The sequence below is a fragment of the Mus caroli genome, chromosome 1 (assembly GCF_900094665.2).
Source record: "Mus caroli chromosome 1, CAROLI_EIJ_v1.1, whole genome shotgun sequence".
Classification (NCBI taxonomy): Eukaryota; Metazoa; Chordata; class Mammalia; order Rodentia; family Muridae; genus Mus; species Mus caroli.
The window spans coordinates 68,945,586-68,962,663 of NC_034570.1; the positions used below are offsets into that span (position 1 = coordinate 68,945,586).

General features: G+C 54.1%; 2 protein-coding genes across 2 annotated transcripts in view; one reads left to right on the forward strand and one right to left on the reverse strand.

Moving 5' to 3' along the window:
• Positions 1-11,966, forward strand: part of Asic4 (acid sensing ion channel subunit family member 4) — a 25,104-nt gene extending 13,138 nt beyond the window's left edge. The window contains 9 exon segments of the mRNA XM_021163174.2: positions 6,757-6,901; positions 7,003-7,130; positions 7,317-7,479; positions 7,929-7,985; positions 9,917-10,070; positions 10,444-10,535; positions 10,614-10,693; positions 10,877-10,981; positions 11,146-11,966. Coding sequence (XP_021018833.1) covers positions 6,757-6,901; positions 7,003-7,130; positions 7,317-7,479; positions 7,929-7,985; positions 9,917-10,070; positions 10,444-10,535; positions 10,614-10,693; positions 10,877-10,981; positions 11,146-11,259 — 1,038 coding nt within the window. The 3' untranslated portion in view covers positions 11,260-11,966.
• Positions 11,967-12,188: 222 nt separating this feature from the next.
• Positions 12,189-17,052, reverse strand: Chpf (chondroitin polymerizing factor). The gene is made up of 4 exons (XM_021155537.2): positions 16,369-17,052; positions 14,846-15,419; positions 14,161-14,340; positions 12,189-13,849 (listed from the first exon to the last, which is right to left on the reverse strand). The coding sequence occupies exons 1-4, from the start codon at positions 16,680-16,682 to the stop codon at positions 12,593-12,595; spliced, it is 2,325 nt and encodes a 774-aa protein (XP_021011196.1). The 5' UTR covers positions 16,683-17,052; the 3' UTR covers positions 12,189-12,592.
• Between the last annotated feature and the right edge of the window lie 26 nt (positions 17,053-17,078).

The following is a 17,078-nucleotide window of genomic DNA, read 5'->3' on the forward strand; positions in this document are numbered from 1 at the left end:
TGCTGTGCTGTGCTGTGCTGTGCTGTGCTGTGCTGTGCGTGCTGTGCTGTGTGTGCTGTGCTGTGCTGTGCTGTGCTGTGCTGTGCTGTGCTGTGTGTGCTGTGCTGTGCTGTGTGTGCTGTGCTGTGCTGTGCTGGATGCTCCCTTCCCTAGGTCACCCCCTGCTCCCCTGCTGAGTGCCCGCCTGCTGTGGCAAGGAGGCCTTACATCACTCTGGAGTTTATCTCTCATCTGCAGTCCTAACCCGAGGGGGAGGAATTGCTGTTGCCTTTTGTGGAGAAACAAACCAAGGCCTAAAGAGACTGTCAGGCACCCAGCTCTTGATGTAGTGTCTCAGACTGTTTATTAAGATTGGTGGAAGAAGCAGGATTTGAACACTGCTTTGTCAGGCTCCAAACTCTGTCCCTTCTCCTATGTTCTGTGGCTTTTACTCCAGCATCTCAGACTGATGCTGGGGAGTCATGAATATGATTTCACTTTACAAATGTTTGTTGACTTAAGGGGAGCTCACTCTGTTGCTCTAAGTTCCAGGGCTGAAGCAATCCTCCTGCTTTAGACTCCTAAGTATCTGGGACTACAGGTGCTTGCTTTGGGGCTTGTTACTCTTTTTTTTCCCCCTTCAACACTTACAACTACCCCCAGAAGCAAGCCAGGTGGAAATTTTCTGGAAGATTCCATTTGACAGAAGAAGAAAAAACTGAGGCCCAGAAACATCAAAAACATCACTAATGCAGGTTACAGGCAGCTAGACTTAGTGTCTACTGACTCCCAGGGAGGGGACAAAATTAGTATAGAATTCTGACACTGGCTGGGGAGGCAGGATGGGTTGTGATGCGGAATCTTATTATTTGTGTGCTCTTGGATGGGGAGCTGAGATCTCACAGGTTTTTGATTTAGCCATTGTATAATGGGGCATGGGGTTGGGGGTTGGTCTGCGTGACCCCAAGCTTCTGACCAACACAGATATCCAAGCAATTAGTGCTGAGTTTCTTCCTCTGCATCCTGGGTCACCCTTGAGTAAACTCATGGCTTAGGAGCGCTCCCACCTGAGATGCTAGTCATGGCTAGATGAAGATGAATCCAACGCCTTCTATTGGTCCACAGTGGATTCCAGGGTACTGCGGGGTGAAGGGGAGTCCATTCTGGGGCACCTAAGACAGAGGTATAGGGGTGGACCTCACAGAGTAGGGCAGAGGGATAAAGGAGAGGGACTCCCATCCACAGAGAAATAGCTAGGCGGGAGGTACTGGGGTCTTGGCAGAAGCTGGGTACCCAGAAGGCAATGGAGATAAAGCCCAAGCTGCAGATTAGCTGTGGGATTAGCTGCCTGGTCCTTGCTGCTTCTGGCTGCTTCTTATCTCCCAGAGGCCCAGGGCCTTCTCCCACATAGCTGAGCCCTGGCCCTACTAATTGGCTATTAACCCTGTGGGCTCTGTGGCTATAGGGAGGAAGAAGAGCTAGGGAGGGCTGGGGGTGGGGTGGGGTGGGGGTGGGGAGCCAGCAGCCAGGCAGGGAGAGCTATCTTGGGAAATGGGAGCTGTGGATGGATGGAGCTCAGAGGGCTGAGAGAGAAGCCATCGCTCAGGAGAGCAAGCTCTGGACAGATCTCTCCCAGCTCCTGATCATTGTCTCGGGCAGATGGGGAGGGAGAGGGAACAGGGAGGACATCGGGGCAACCTTGGGCCTATAGTAAAATCTAGGAGAAAGACAAGATGTAGAAACTGAATACTTGCATGGAAGATGGACAGAGAGGAAAGCAAATAGGATAGAGGTATAGGGGACAAGGGACAAAGAAAGCAGACAGCATCTAGGCTTTGGGAGAGAAAGGGATGCGGATTGATAAACAGGCTAGCCAAGGGCTAGGAGCAGAGAAACTGAGTCTGGAGGCGTAACTGGTTGGGCACCCAGAAAATGTAGACCCAGGGATCTACAGAAGCAGTCAGGAGACAGACCTAGAGCAGGAAACAGGCAGTGTTTCAGGCCAGCGCTGCAGGGAGAGATAGAGTTGGAGAAGGACCAGTCAAGAGCTGGCTAAAGGAAGCTGGCAGAGGGTCCTAGGGTGACCGTTCACCTTCAACTCAAGGAAGTTCTAAAGTCATATGCTCCAGTGAGGGCAGGTAGCATGGGATCAGAAGCTAAGATAGAGAGAAAGTGTTAGGGCTATGATAGGATCAAGGCCCCATGGGCAGAGCTTAGAAGCTGAGGTTATCTGGAGATGACCCTGCCACCATCAGAACACATCTTGGTTCTCTATGATTGGGCCTCTAGGCTCCCAACTCTTGTATACACATCCTTCCAGGGGAGGGAGTAGTGGACAGCCAGTGGGACCTTGTGGCTGAACAGTCGTGCCGTCTCCATGGAAGAAGCTCTGGGCTGTGCTGCCACCAGAATTGTACCACTTAGGAGCCGGTGGCTGGCTCCACCATCACTGCCTGGGCCAAGGACTGTCTCCAGGGCAACGACCTGCTCTTCTCAGCAGTGGGGCCTGACCCAAGCTGTGCGGGTGGCCCAGTCCTGCCAGTCTGGCCTGTCCAGTCTCCATAGAGTGTCCTTTGGACCTGGGCTACTTTCACTCACTGTCTATGTCATGCATTGCCCCTTCTCCACCTGCACATTTGCCAGGTAATCAACCCCCAAGTCAGGGCTAAGTTCCACCCTGTAGGGGGCTCGCACTGCCCAATAGCATGTGTCTGTGTGCACACACTGAAACATAACATACATCTACAGTGCAGCTCCACCAAGGGCTAGGAGCCTCCAACCATCTTTCATCCACTGAGCCCGCAGCAGGTATCTCGTAAGTCCTGATTATGCTGTATACAGCGATCCACCCTGTCCAAATCTCTGCAGCTCTTCGCCCGCTGTGCACGCTTAGCCGCTTTCCCTTTCTGAGCATCAGTCACTTCATCCGTACCAGGGGGCAACAGTGATCACCTCATGGAGCTGTGTGAAAGGGTTCAAGGAGAAGATCTATCAAAAGCACTTCTCAAAGGGCCCGAGACACGTACTCATGTGTGAGATTCTAAAAGGAAAGAAGAAAGAAAGGAGAGAGAGAGAGAGAGAGAGAGAGAGAGAGAGAGAGAGAGGAAAGAAAGAAAGAAAGAAAGAAAGAAAGAAAGAAAGAAAGAAAGNAAAGAAAGAAAGAAAGAAAGAAAGAAAGAAAGAAAGAAAGGAAGGAAGGAAGGAAGGAAGGAAGGAAGGAAGGAAGGAAGGAAGGAAGGAAGAAAGGAAGAAAGGAAGAAAGGAAGAAAGAAAGATTTGACCTGGGACAAAAATGAGGATGTCTGATCACGCCTTTCTCCTGTTCTCTGCCCCTTGTTCTGCAAAGCGGGAAGTAGGACTCAAGGCTTCAGGGAGTTGAAAACCTGTGAGTGAGGCTAAGCTTTGGAGGCCGTGGCAGACACGGTCATGTGAGCAACACAAACCCGGGGTTCCCTCACGTCGCTTGGGCCTCATTTAGCCTCTCAACTCAAGCATGCACTCCAAACAGGCTGAGTTGGCAGGAATGGATTCCAGCATCTTCTCGGCCTGAAACAGGAGGATGTTGGGCACTCACTTACATGTTTCCTGGCCTTTCCCACACCACTAGAGATCCAGGAGGCTTGCATTCCGCGTACTTCAGGTTCCTCTCTCTCTAGTCATGTCTTGAGAGCCCGTGGCTAGGCCCAAGCTGTCTTGTTTGACTCTGGTTTGGCCTCTAGTTATTCTCAGTTTCAGCACCAGAGATGGAACCTAGGACCTCCCCAACATAGGCAATCCCTCCCCCTCTGAGCTAGACCCATGACCCTCTGCTTTCTGAGACAAGTTCACTAAGTGGCTAGAGCTAACCTTGAACTCAGTTTGCAGCCCAGACAGGCCATGAATTCTAGTCCTCTTGCATAGGTCCAGAGCTTCTGGGATTATAGGCTTGTGCCACCATGCCTTGTTCATCTAGAGCTTTCTACTTACTGTACAGTCCACAGATCAGCAGATTTGTAAAAAAGCAGAATTTCATTCCCAGGAGTCCATCTACTTCCATGTAGTAGACCAGAGCCAGCACTTTACAAAGGGGATCTGGGTACAAATTGGCATTTGAGGAGTGCCGATCTTGGAGACCTCTGCAAACTGGTCCAGTTCTCTGAGCTTCTGTCTCCTCGTCTATGGAATAAGGATAGTAATACTGCCCTTGGGGGCAGTTGTGATGATTCCATCAGACTGAGCACCCGGCCCAACATGCTCTAAGATGTCTGTGATGCCCACTCCGGCTCTCAGGGACATGCAGTGATGGAGGGTACAGGCGGAGATGGGGTTGGGATGAGACTAGAACCCAGAAGCTGTGAAGGGATCGGAGAGGAAGGGAAAAGCAAATGACCTTGGGAGGATGGGGCTGAGGAACGGAGCGGAAGGGAAAGAGGAACCAAGGAAAGAAGTTCCAGTGTGAGGCACATTCCGTCTTTTTCCATCCTGAGGCAGAAGCTGGGTAGGTTTGGGTTGGAAGGATGCTAGCAATGAATGATGGGAGTATCGGGGAGCTTAGCCTTCCTCTCTGAAGCTGTGCAGCTTCATTAGAGTCACCTCACCTCTCTGAGCTTAGTTTCCTTCTCTGGAACCAAGGTCACAAACACACCTGAAGTCAGAGGCACCGAGTGGATGACACGGCGTAGCAGTGGATGTTTTCATGTTTTGTAAATGTCAAGGTGCCTGCTATGCGTATTTTGTTGTTGTTTCAGAAATCAGTTTGAGTAAAAGCTGTACTGGGGAGGAGGGTGTTGGTGTGTGTGTGTGTGTGTGTAGAAGAAAGGTTGATGAAGCTGCAGGTAACCAACTCACCAGAGGAGGGAGGACAGAACCTTACCCTCAAGGTGTCCCTGGTGGTCCCCTTAGGTTGCTTCAGAACTCCATGTCCCAGTCCCACCCTCTGCTCAGCCTCGTCTTTCAGCGCTCTCGCTTTCCCGCTGCAGCCAAGTCTAAGGAGATCTTTTCCCTCCAAGTCACTTCAGGTTCCTTTCCCAGCTTTTACAGTGTGAACACGTTTCCAAGAAAAGGGGTGGGGATAATGTTGGAGCCCATGGACCCCTCGCTGGCGCTGCCTGTGATGGGTTTGACCCAGGGCCACATCCCTGTGGGGTGAGTTGGGAGGGGTGGAGGAGCGACGTCTAGAATCTGCCTCTTTCTTTCTCAGTAGCTCTCCCACTCCAGCTGCTCAGTGTCTCCAGGCAGTCACGAAAATCCCCAGTCCGGGCCCGTGGCTTCATCTTTGGGACACCAGCGCCATCTGGTGTCTTTTGGGGAAAATGCTGGTCGAGGAGACATGAGCCGGGCTTTGGATAGTAAAGGTTTATGAGAGTTCCTTAGGTGTCCCCACGATGGGACAAATGCATGGGACAACCGTCAGGCCCCCTGCTCCCGTACAGCTTGCTCTCCAGTGGGGGACGTGGGCAATGGACAGTGAAATGGGTAGATGAGCGGAGGAGCAAGGTCTGAGGTTTACAGGGGAAGCAGGACAGCTGGCTCTGCTGCTCCAGAGACGGAGCAACAGCTAAGGCCAGAGGTGAACAGAAGGATTGGATGTTTGAGTCACAGAGTCAGGAGTGGAAAGGGAGGGAGGAAGAGGGCCAGGGCCACACTGAAGGGCGACTTTAAAGCTAAGGAAAGTGTCTGACTTTATTCTCTGGGAAACGAGAAGCTGTCACTGTTTAGTTTCGCTTAAAAATAACTTTTGAGCCGGGCGTGGTGGCGCACGCCTTTAATCCCAGCACTCGGGAGGCAGAGGCAGGAGGATTTCTGAGTTCGAGGCCAGCCTGGTCTACAAAGTGAGTTCCAGGACAGCCAGGGCTATACAGAGAAACCCTGTCTCAAAAAACCAAAAAAAAAATAAATAAATAAAAAAAAATAACTTTTGCTGGAAGGATGGCTCTGTTGATGAAGGACTTGCTGTATAAGAAATAGGATTCTGCTTTCCAACATCCATGTAAAAATCTGTGCACTGTGGAGAGAGAGAGAGAGAGAGAGAGAGAGAGAGAGAGAGAGAGAGAGAGAGAGAGAGAGATCCCAGTGCTAGGGAGGCAGAGAAGAGCGCATCCTTAGAGCTCACTGGCCAGCCAGCCTAGCCAAATGGATGATCTCCATGTTCAGTGAAAGGTTCTGTCTCCAAAAGTAACGGAGAGAATGATTGAGGGAGATACTGGACATTAATCTCTGGCCTCCCCCGCATGTAAGCACACACGCATGCACAAAGAATAAAATAAGCTTTATTGTGTATACTTGAGTTTTACAGCATGATGTGTGCACTACAGAGACTAGAATCTGGCAGGGGACTTGGTTGGTTTGAGTGTTTTGACTGCTGTGTGGAAAACAGGAAAGAAATGGATGAAGGGAGCCCGAGGAGGTAGAGACCATTTTAGAATTGTTATGGGAGTGGGGGAGATGCAAATTTTAGGGATCCTTACTCAAAAGACCCTAAGTAGCAATAGGAGGACCCTTTACTCAGGGGAGGGAGGGCAGGAATTGGTAGGATAGCAAGAGTTCTGAGCCTGGTGTGGTGGTGAGTCTTGGTACTCCCAGCCCTTGGGTGGTTAAAGCAGAAGGATTGGGAATTCAAGGCCAGCTACCCAGGGAGTTCTTGTAGCTACACAGTGTAGAAAAATCTTGGGCAGGGGAATTTCTGAGTTACTGCAAGGCCCTGGGGACGAGCAGATCCAATCTCAACTACACAGTAAAAAACTGCCAAAAAAAAATATTAAAAGAGTTCTGTGTCTGCTGTGTTCTTTCTCCCTCCAGGTCTATACTCGCTATGGGAAGTGTTACACCTTTAATGCAGATCCTCAGAGTTCACTGCCCAGTAGGGCAGGCGGCATGGGTAGTGGCCTGGAGATCATGCTAGACATCCAGCAGGAGGAATACCTACCCATATGGAGGGAGACAAGTATGCAGGCGGGAAGGGGATAAGGGCCAGCTCAGGGATGGAGCCTGGGCTCGGCTCTGCCCCTGAAGGGGGTTCTGAAGCCTCTCATCTCTGCTGTGCAGATGAGACGTCATTCGAGGCAGGGATCCGGGTGCAGATCCACAGCCAGGAGGAGCCGCCCTACATCCACCAGCTGGGGTTCGGCGTGTCTCCAGGCTTCCAGACTTTTGTGTCCTGCCAGGAACAGCGGGTGAGCATCCCCAGCTAGGCCTAGGCTGGGCACAGGGCAACTCATTACTTAAAGGGATGCTGGCCACATCTGCCTGGCAGATACTCAGTCTGCCAGCCCCATGGCCCTGGCTGGGGCTATTGACACTGGAGGACTGGCCCTGATGGACACGCTTGGCCTTGACCTTGTCATGCCCCATCTCTGCAGCTAACTTATCTGCCCCAGCCTTGGGGCAACTGCCGGGCGGAAAGCGAGCTCAGGGAGCCTGAGCTTCAGGGCTACTCAGCCTATAGTGTGTCTGCCTGCCGACTGCGCTGTGAGAAGGAGGCCGTGCTTCAGCGCTGCCACTGCCGGATGGTGCACATGCCAGGTGGGCACCTCCAGCCAGTCTTTGGTGCCACTCTTCTGAGCTCCTGAACTTCCAGGGGGCAGAGATGCATGCGTACCACATGTACACGCATCTACACGCATGAGCGTGTGCTCATGTGTATGTCTGGATACTTACACATGGGTTTGTATACTTGGGAACACATAGATGTGCATGCTTGCGTGCATGCTAATATATATTCGTGTGTATGTGTTTTGGGGTTGTGTGCATGAACTGAAGACTGTGCACATAATTGTGTAAGCAGATGTAAAATTACCTACATATGTGTATTATGCATTTTTACTGTTTTTATGCGTGTGTGTGTGTGTGTGTGTACATTGATCTGCTATGCATATGTGTAAACATGCATACATGTAGATGTCTACACAGGTGTGTGGTGAGGGAGAAGGGAAAGGACCGTAGATCTCAGAACTGTTCTTCTCTCCTTTCAGGCAACGAGACCATCTGCCCACCAAATATCTACATTGAATGTGCCGACCACACACTGGGTGTGTGCTGCCTTCCCCTTCCCTGCCTCTCATCATTCCTTCACCCCTCTGTGTGCTCATCTCCTGCGTCCTGTCACTTCTCCTTCCAGTCTGTCCTGGAGAGGTCTTGCTGAAGTTGAGCTCTGTTCATATCTCAGAGGGAGGTGGAGGTGGGGGTGGGTCCTAATGGCTTCTATAGGTTCAGACACTCGGTAAGTGAAGGCAGACCATGGAGATGGTACAGAAAACCAGGACTGGGAGTGGAGCCCATCTCTGTTCTCCCAGTCAACATTCTCTCTTCCCTCCTCCGCAACTTCCCTACCCCTGCCTCTTTCTCAGAGAAAGTAAAATGACTTCTCTCTGAGCCCTAGGAAAAATACATGGCTAGATGTCAGTATGGGTAAAATGAACTCCATCTTTCCATGGGTCTCCCTGAGCTGCAGCTCATCCACCACCTGCCCTCCCATCCATCCATCCATCCATCCACCCATCCCTCCACATGCTTAACTATTGACTGATTGATTGATTGATTGATTCTCTAGATTTACTCAACTTGTTCTGGGTATTGAGATTAAGGGTCCAAGAGCCCTGACCATGAACACTTACTAAGGACAGATGCTATCACAGCTCAATAGTTCTTGAATAGGGGTATCTCATGGGTGTTATAAGGCCCTGGGGAGTGGCATGTAGCCCTAGTCTGGAAGGGTAGGGAAGATTCTACATGAAAAGCTACATACACATTAGTCAAGGTGTGATTGGTTCTACATAGTAGAAATAGCATGTCCCATGTCCCAGAAACCTTGTGGCTAGAGAAAGCTTGCTTTGTCTAGGGTACCCAAAGGTCAGTAGAGCTGGAGGCAGAGGTCAAGGGAGGAAGCAGAGCATGGAAGAGGGAGGTACTTGGAAGCCAACACAGACTTAAGGCAAGGTAAAAAAGGCGAGTGAGATAGTGAGCAGAGTGGATAGTTTGAAGCAGGGCACCAGAACTCACTGCAGAAATCTAGATTTGATGGGCCACTGGGGATGCATTTGAGATGCTGAGGTAGCCAACTGGCACACCAGGCTCTCCTCTATACCCCAATAACATCTGCACCTGTGAAGTGTGTGACAGAAGAGCATTAAACAAAGGAACAGATGTATCAGCTAGATAAAAGAGCCACAGGTGTGGTGAGAGTCCACAGAACAGGTGACACTCTCAGGCCTGAAGGTATGAAGGGGCATCATGAAACGAAAGAGAGAGAGAGAGAGAGAGAGAGAGAGAGGAAGAAGAGGAGGAGGAGGAGGAAGAGGAGGAGGGGAGGGAGGGAGGGAGGGAGGAGAGAGAAAGGAGGGGAATGGAGAGCAAACATGAGCCCTTACCTGAGGCTGTTTGAGAGCCGTGTGTCACAGAAGAATGCAACCCCTACCTATCTGCAGCCTGATAACTGGAGAAACTGGGAAAGAAGTGCACACGTACATACGTATCCCTGTCCTCCAACTCCCTCTGATTTGCCTGACCACAGGGATCTGCCCCTGGGGTATAAGACAAGGGGAGAGTGAAATGGGGGACCAAAGGGGCAAGCAGAGACATCCTAGCCTATCAAGTGTGTGGATTCTGCCCACCCACTATCCATCCATTCACCCATCCTCCCTCCCAGTCATCCCAGCATCCTTTCCCTAATTCATTGCTTGTGTGTCTGAGATCCCATGTTGACTAATTCTTCCTTCTGAGCCATGGGACCTCTTTGTCCCAGGGATCTGGGGACAGAGGGAGAGATGTGCAGGTGTAGATGCAGTTGTCATGGGTCATTTAAAGTTGGTCTGAGCGGGACCCCAGTCAGCATGCTCTAGAAGGTGACAGATCTGGCCTTCTGAATGGACATGTCAACTCAGGATAGCCTCTGTGCCTGTCCCCTTAGTCACTGTGCCTGTGGGCCATTCTCCCTGCTGCAACTGGTGCCTTTGTGTTGCAGACTCCCTTGGTGGGGGCTCCGAGGGCCCATGCTTCTGCCCTACACCCTGCAACCTGACTCGTTACGGCAAAGAGATCTCCATGGTCAAGATCCCCAACAGGGGCTCAGCCAGGTACCTGGCGAGGAAGTACAACCGCAATGAGACCTATATAAGGTAAGCCATGCCCGCAGACGAGCTTTGTGGAGAGAGCCCTTCGGCAGGCCTGGGGCACAGACCTCTTTGTGTATATTGGGTCTCCTGCCCGGAGTGCCATTCATAATCCAAGTTTCATCCAGAAAAGCCCTTCCCAGTCCAAGTCTGAGCGGCCACAGCTCCATGTATCCCTGCCATTGCACAGAACCCACTTATATGACACCATTTAACCTAACCATGAACCTAACACAGCTGGACCTAGCTCCCTCTGGGAGCCTGAGGTTGCCAGCTTCACAGCACAGTCTTCGATGAGGATAGCTTGACTGGGGATGGCCTTGCCAGCTGCCTGGAGAAGACCAGCAGCCCCACACAGGTGTCGTTTCATGTCTCCCAGGGAGAACTTCTTGGTCCTGGATGTCTTTTTCGAAGCCCTAACTTCTGAAGCCATGGAACAGCGAGCTGCCTATGGCCTGTCAGCCCTGCTGGGTAAGCCCTGACCCTGGCTCCACGCGTGTGTGGATCAGCCCAGCTTGTTCCTACTGACCCTTCCCTCTTTCTCCTCAGGGGACCTTGGGGGACAGATGGGCCTGTTCATTGGGGCTAGCATCCTCACCTTGCTGGAGATCCTTGACTACATCTATGAGGTAAGAAAAGGCAGAGAGAGTGGTGCAGGCCCTTGGGTGGGCAGTGGACTCAGGGTTCTAGAAGTGCCTGAGGGCCTGGATCTGAAGAGGCTGGATTGAGGAATGGGGAGCCCTACTGGTGCCTTGGTAGGCAACAAGTCCTGTGACTGAGGCCTCTTCAACCCCCCAACCTTGACCTGCAAGGTCTCCTGGGATCGGCTCAAGAGGGTGTGGCGACGGCCCAAGACCCCACTGCGGACATCCACCGGGGGCATCTCCACTCTGGGGCTGCAGGAGCTGAAGGAACAGGTGGGTGGCCTCTCCCCCCACCCCCGCAACCTGAAAGATCACCCTCTCCCCATAGCCACTTCCTGAAAGTTCCTAAGACACCCCAGGGGAGAAGGCAAAGGTACTTTTGAGGCTTGAGTACACAACTTGACCATTGTCCCATCTGTCACCTTTTCATTTTACAGAGTCCCTGTCCAAGCCGGGGCCGTGCTGAGGGTGGGGGGGCTGGCAGCCTGCTTCCCAACCATCACCACCCTCATGGCCCCCCAGGAAGCCTCTTTGAAGACTTTGCTTGCTAGGACGGTGCTGTGTGGGGAAAGTACCCATGAAACTGGGCCTCTACGCAGACCCCACACATCTCCTATTCCTGGGACAGAAGGTCTGGGGCAGCCCAGGGCTAAGGGAAGGGGCGGTGCTCACTGAGAGGCTAGGACTAGGGTCCTGCTCTCCCTGACCCAGGCTCAGCTGCCTTGCACAAGGGTTCTTCTTGTCTATACTCCCTGCTCCCAGGCAGGTGTCCAGGAAGGGCTGGAGACCAGACTAGAGGTCCCTGAGGAGGGGAGGGAGGAAGGGGGGGAGGTGGAACCCTGGCAGAGCCCCTCTGTACATTTGTATATAGTTAGGGACTGGGTGGGGGTGGGACACAGACATAGAAGGGTGGGGCTGCAGGGGAGGGTGACACAGGACAGTCAGGGTCCCAGCCCTAATGGCAGAAGGCAAGTCCTTGGGACCCAGGCATGTTGGGCTGGTTCTCTTTCCCTCTTTCCAGGCCCAGCTCCCTCTTGGCAGGGGGAGTGGGTGGCCCAGCAGGCCTGGCCCAGCTCCCAGTTCCCCCTGTACCAGCCCCACCACAAGTTCCCTTCATGGGGAGTGGGTGGAAAGACCTTTCAGACCTTGGCTGAGCATAGGGGGAGGGGAGGGGGAGGGGCCGTCTCAGGCCTTGCTCCCTAGAGATTGGTTTTATAAAGTGCTGGTGAAATTGGGAATAAAGAGGCACAAAGAATTCTGTGTCTGTTTCTGTGTGTGTGAGAGAGAGGGGGGAGGAGGGAGAGGGACAGAGAGAGGGAGAGGGAGAGCATCCACATGAACTTGCTGGAGGCTGGGCATCTATATGACTTGATCCCTGTAACAGGAAAAGAGGGCTCCCATAGACCCAGGGTTCCTCCATCCTTAGGGGTCGGTCCTCCCATGCCTACCTTGCCAACACTGAATTACCAGTCTCCACTCATTAGTCCACACTTTACCAGTTTATTAAAGCCAGAGCTTTATCATGGATCCAGAAGGGAGAAGGCAGTAGATACCGTACCCCTCCTTTCTCAGCTTCATCTCCTCCTCCAACAATCCATCTACAGCCCAGCTCCCAGGACAGGAGCCCAGGAGGCAAGGCTGGCGTCAGGCATAAACAGAGGCCACAGCCTGAATCAGCAGTGTCAAGGGGGCAGGGGGACTGGACAAGAAAGGATGGCTCTAGGGCACCTGTCTCAGGGCTTGTCCTGAGCCCATGGGTCCAACAAAGCAAGAGACAAGGGACCAGTGGGCTGCCCTAGGGACTGAGGCTACAGCCAGCCCTGTCCAGCGAGGCTGGCACGTGGCTCCAGGTTCCTGGGGAAGAGCAGGGACAGGTGCAGGGGCTTAGGTGCTGTTCCCCTGTTCCTGCTCAAAGAGCAGCATGGCAAGCTGGGTGCGGGAGCCAAGGCCCTCAAGTACGCTCTGGCGACAGCGGTGGTAAAGGTCCTCACTGAGCCGTGCGCTGCACGGCTGGGCTCGGTAGCGCTGCAGCAAGGCTGGCTCCACCGCTCTCAGCACATGCAAGTTGGAGAAGCGCAGAAACAACTCGTATACATCCAGGCTCTCCAGCAGCTCCTCCTCCTGCTCCGAGGCTGCCACCAGCCGGCCACGGGCTGCCACATAGTCGGAGTTGTAGAAGCAAGCCTCACTGGCAGCCTGGCGGTCAAAGTGGCCGGTGTCACGGCCCAGCTCTGGTGGCCCAGGGCCCTGAGGTGGAGCTACAGCAGGGTGGAAGGCCTGGAAGTGCATGGGGAAGAAGGCCTGCCAGCCAGAGATGGCGTGCATGCGGCAGCGGTTCAGGAAGTCAGGTGTGAGTACCGTGTCTGGCCCGGCCAGCAGGAACAGAGTGTCTAGTGGGTGCTTCTTGGACAGCAGATCCATGAGACGCAGTGGAGAGGGCGCGGCTGTCTGCACACTGAGCCAGGGCACCCGGGCACCAGGGAAACGCCGCTCTAGCTCTGCCACGTGGGCCTTGACAGGTGCGAAGACATCCGCATGGGCTGCCCGCTGGGCCTGGCGTGGCTCATACAGCAGCAGCAGGGTCAAGGCTGCTGCATCACCAGGTTCCAGGGCTGCAGTGGCAAAGGCTTCTAAGAAGCCAGAAGCCAGGTCGCGTTCCACTGCAGCCAGTGGCAGTAGCACAGTGAGCCGAGAAGCCTCGGTGACATAGGGCACAGGCAAGATCTCCACTCGGCTCAAGGGCCGAAGGAGCTGCACCCTGCGGGTGAGGGGCCAGCGGCCACCCTGGGGCGTCAGTGCTTCCAGCTGCAGGTCTAGTGTGTATTCCATGCCTCGGGCTGGATCAAAACGCCGATAGCCGTTCACCAGCTGTTGCTTCTGGAGCCGCAGCGCTGGCTGGTAACGGCGGTTGAGCTCCTCTAAGGCTGTCCCCAGGACGTCAGCCACATCAGCCTGGTCGGCGCCACGCAACGGGCAGCGGGGTGAGCCATCGGCGCAGGAGAACGTGTACTGTTCCGTGAAGTAGTCCCAGCGCAGAACCTCAAAGCGTGAGGCAGGGCGAGACGGTGCTGGGATGCCCACTGGCCAGGCAGAGGCCCTCTCCCCATCAGCAGCCAGTCGGCTGGTATTCTGGATCTCCCACTGGGCCGGAAAAAGGGGGCTATGAGCAAAGTACGGGGTCACAGAGCCAATATACATCTAGAGACTCTGTGGGCAGGCAGTGATACTCAGAGAGGACCTGCAGCTTACCGAAACCCAAGCGCCCCCTACAGTTTCTTCACAGATTAAGACAGTTTAAAAGTTGAAGGGGCGGGGGGGGTTCCTGGAGGTTTCACAAAGGTCAAAGCCCTGGCAGTGGGTTTGCTCTATGACTCTATCACTGACTTTTTATTCCCCGGGTCTCTCAGGACCTGCTCCCCTTAGTCCCTTGACTCCCTAAGCCCGCGCTGTACCTGCAATTCTTGAATTTCCTGGTACGTGCGGTCCAGCTCAGCTCGGGCAAAAGCTTTGTGCAGCTGGTACATGTGCACAGGGTCACGCACGGGATGGGCTGTCAAGGCGCTGCGGAAACGAGGGTCCCCCTCCTGCACAGGCTCCCCGGGGCTCAGTTCCAGGTAGTTGTAGTGCATTCCCTGTGAGAGAGGAAGGGAAGCATTCAGAATGGGAACAACCACAGAGCTGACTGACCTTCCTCCATCTCTTAGCTGGTGTCTCAGCTTCAAATCTTATAACCAGTTATGGACTTGCAAAGCAGAGTTCTGTGGATTTGAAGTCTATTTGACCAGCTGATGTTGTACAAGCCTGGTCAGGTCTCTGTGAGCTCATCTGTGAAAGCTGCCTCAGAGGTGTCCAGAGAGCTAAATAAAATAGCTGACACTGAATATATATTATGTGCAAGGATCTCTTACTTTTCCCTAATCCTTATATGGCCCTGCCTAATAATTGTTTCCATTAGCATGCACGAGGCTGCTGAAGCTCAGATCTAGTAGTAATTTACTTAGAGCCATTGGGATTTAAAAAAAAAAAAGATAGATTAACAGAGAAAACCCCAACCTCTATCTCCATTACCCCATACCTCTCCTGGGGAAATAAGCAAGCTCTGAGAGGAGACACTAATTGGGAGGCTTATCTTCCTACCTCATGGTCACCAGTACAGCCCATGCCTGTGGCATCAAGGATGCACCGGCCCAACCACTCATCCGGGCGAGCACTGACGATGTCGTTGCGGCAGCTTTCCAGGTGGGGGCGCAGTTGCTGTAGCAGTGTGCGAGAGAGCAACACTCCAAAGCCCCCGTGGCAGTAGCGGCCTGGGGTAGTCTCTCCACCGATGAAGTCCTGCGGCCGGCCAAGATAGAGATGGGTTGCTGAAGCAAGGCTGAGGTGGCCAGCTAGGCGGTCCAGTCCATGCGCCTCAGTATAGGTGGCATCAGGCACTAGGAAAAACCAGTCAAAGTCATCGCCGTGTTGCTCCAGCAGGTGGCGCAGCGCCAGGTGCAGGTGTCCGATGGGCCTCTCTTCGCCCAGTGCCACCACCGCCATGCCTGAAGGTGTCCGGCGGCCCCTCGCACCGGTCAGGAACACTACATGCTCCAGTCGGTGTCCCAAAGTTCGGTTTACAGCCACACCCAGTGTAGGCAACGTGGCTTGTGAGGTCAGCACTGCCACCAGAAGCTTCTGCCTGATGCCCAGCTCCGTGCTGATATACCGAGTTCTGGGAAAAGACAGTTAGGAACAAGATAGCACACAGCTTCACTTGTCAGTTCTCCTCTGGACCTGTTTGGCACCCAGGAACGGGAGGATAAGACTGTCTCTCCCACGAGACATGATTTAAGTGATATAGTGGCCTCACAGAAAGTGCTGCATCTAGGAGATAGCACTTCCAAGGCAGACGCAGGTAAGAGATACATTAGATCTGCTTCCAGATTTCACAACCCAGTGGCTGTGTCCCTGAGCATGTTACTTAATCGGAACCATCTGTAAAATGGGACATGCTTGGCACACTGTTGCAGATGCTCCCTGCTACAGGAATATGCTGTCAGCCCCCTCCCCCCATATGTCCTATAAATGATGTGTAGAAGCATACGGCATAGTGGTGTAGAGAATGTCGTTTGGAGAGGGGCAAACTAAGACAGTGACTCACCTTCCTAAGGTAGAAGGTAAGTTGTACAACTGGAATTCACTGTTACTTAGAAGAAATTACTTCAATGCGTGGGCACAGACATCAATGTGGTGAGTACATTCCTCCCTCTCCCATCTCATCCCAAGGTGGCCCTTGAAACCCATCTAGGAATGAAATACAGGTAAATTCCAGTTCCTTCCTTTTTCTTTCCCCCTCTTTATACACTTATCCTCCTTAACACTCATTTTTCTAATCCTAAACAGACCAGTGAGGGGCTAAGAGGGTCTTTGGAGTATTATTGGGTGGAGTCGGTTTAGCTCAGCTCAGATCCGGACGGGATCCAGAAAAAGCTTCAAACTGGTCCTCTGTCTCCCTGCAAGCAGGGTCATAGGAAGTAATCGAGGCCCAAGGACTTCCTGGCCGGCTGGCCCCTTCCTTCCGGAGCCTGACCCGGCCTCTGGCGGCCTCCCTAGCGCGCGCATCCTGGCTGGTGCCTGGGGGGTGGGGGGTGGGTGTTAGGGCGGACGGAGCGGATCAGTACCTGACGGCCTTCTTGGTGGCCTGGCCTGGCTGCGCGGGATGGTAGGGCAAGACACGAGGCTCCCAGCTCTCACCGATGCCTGCGCCGGCCCCGGGCCTCTCGCGCTCGGATCCGGGCTGCACGGAGTTGGGCCGGCGCGCCGCGTTGGTGTTGCCGCGCGGCGGCAGCTCAGAGTCTCCGGGTTGGGGCGGCCCGGGTCCGCAAGGCTCCTCCACCCAGGTGACGCTGAGCAGGCTCAGGGTGAAGCCCAGAGAGATGCCCACGGCCACGGGCCCCGCGGGCCGCAGCACGGACAGCAGCAGCGATGCCCGCATGGCGTCCCGACAGCGGGTCCCCGGCCCCCGCGCAGCCCGAGGCGGCTCCGAGGGGGCGGGACCGGAGAGGGGGCGGATCCGGAGGGCCCAGGCCCAGCAGGCGGGCCCGCTCCCTCCCGCCGAGCAGAGCTAGGAGCTCAAGCCCGGAATCCCCGGGCGGGTCGGCCGCCCTTAGAGCAGCACTGCGCGCCCGGGCCTCCTAGGCGGCCGCTGTCCGACGTGTCACCGACAGAGCCCCGCCCCCGAGGTGGGGTCTAGCCGTCAGCTTGCGGAGAGGGACGAGGGGGAGGAGGTTAAAGGGGAAGGACCCCCGGAAGTGCCCCCTCCTCAGCGCCGGAGAGGCAGACGCCGGGGGCGGAGTCCCCTGTCTCCCCCCTGCGTGGTTGGTGCGTCCCG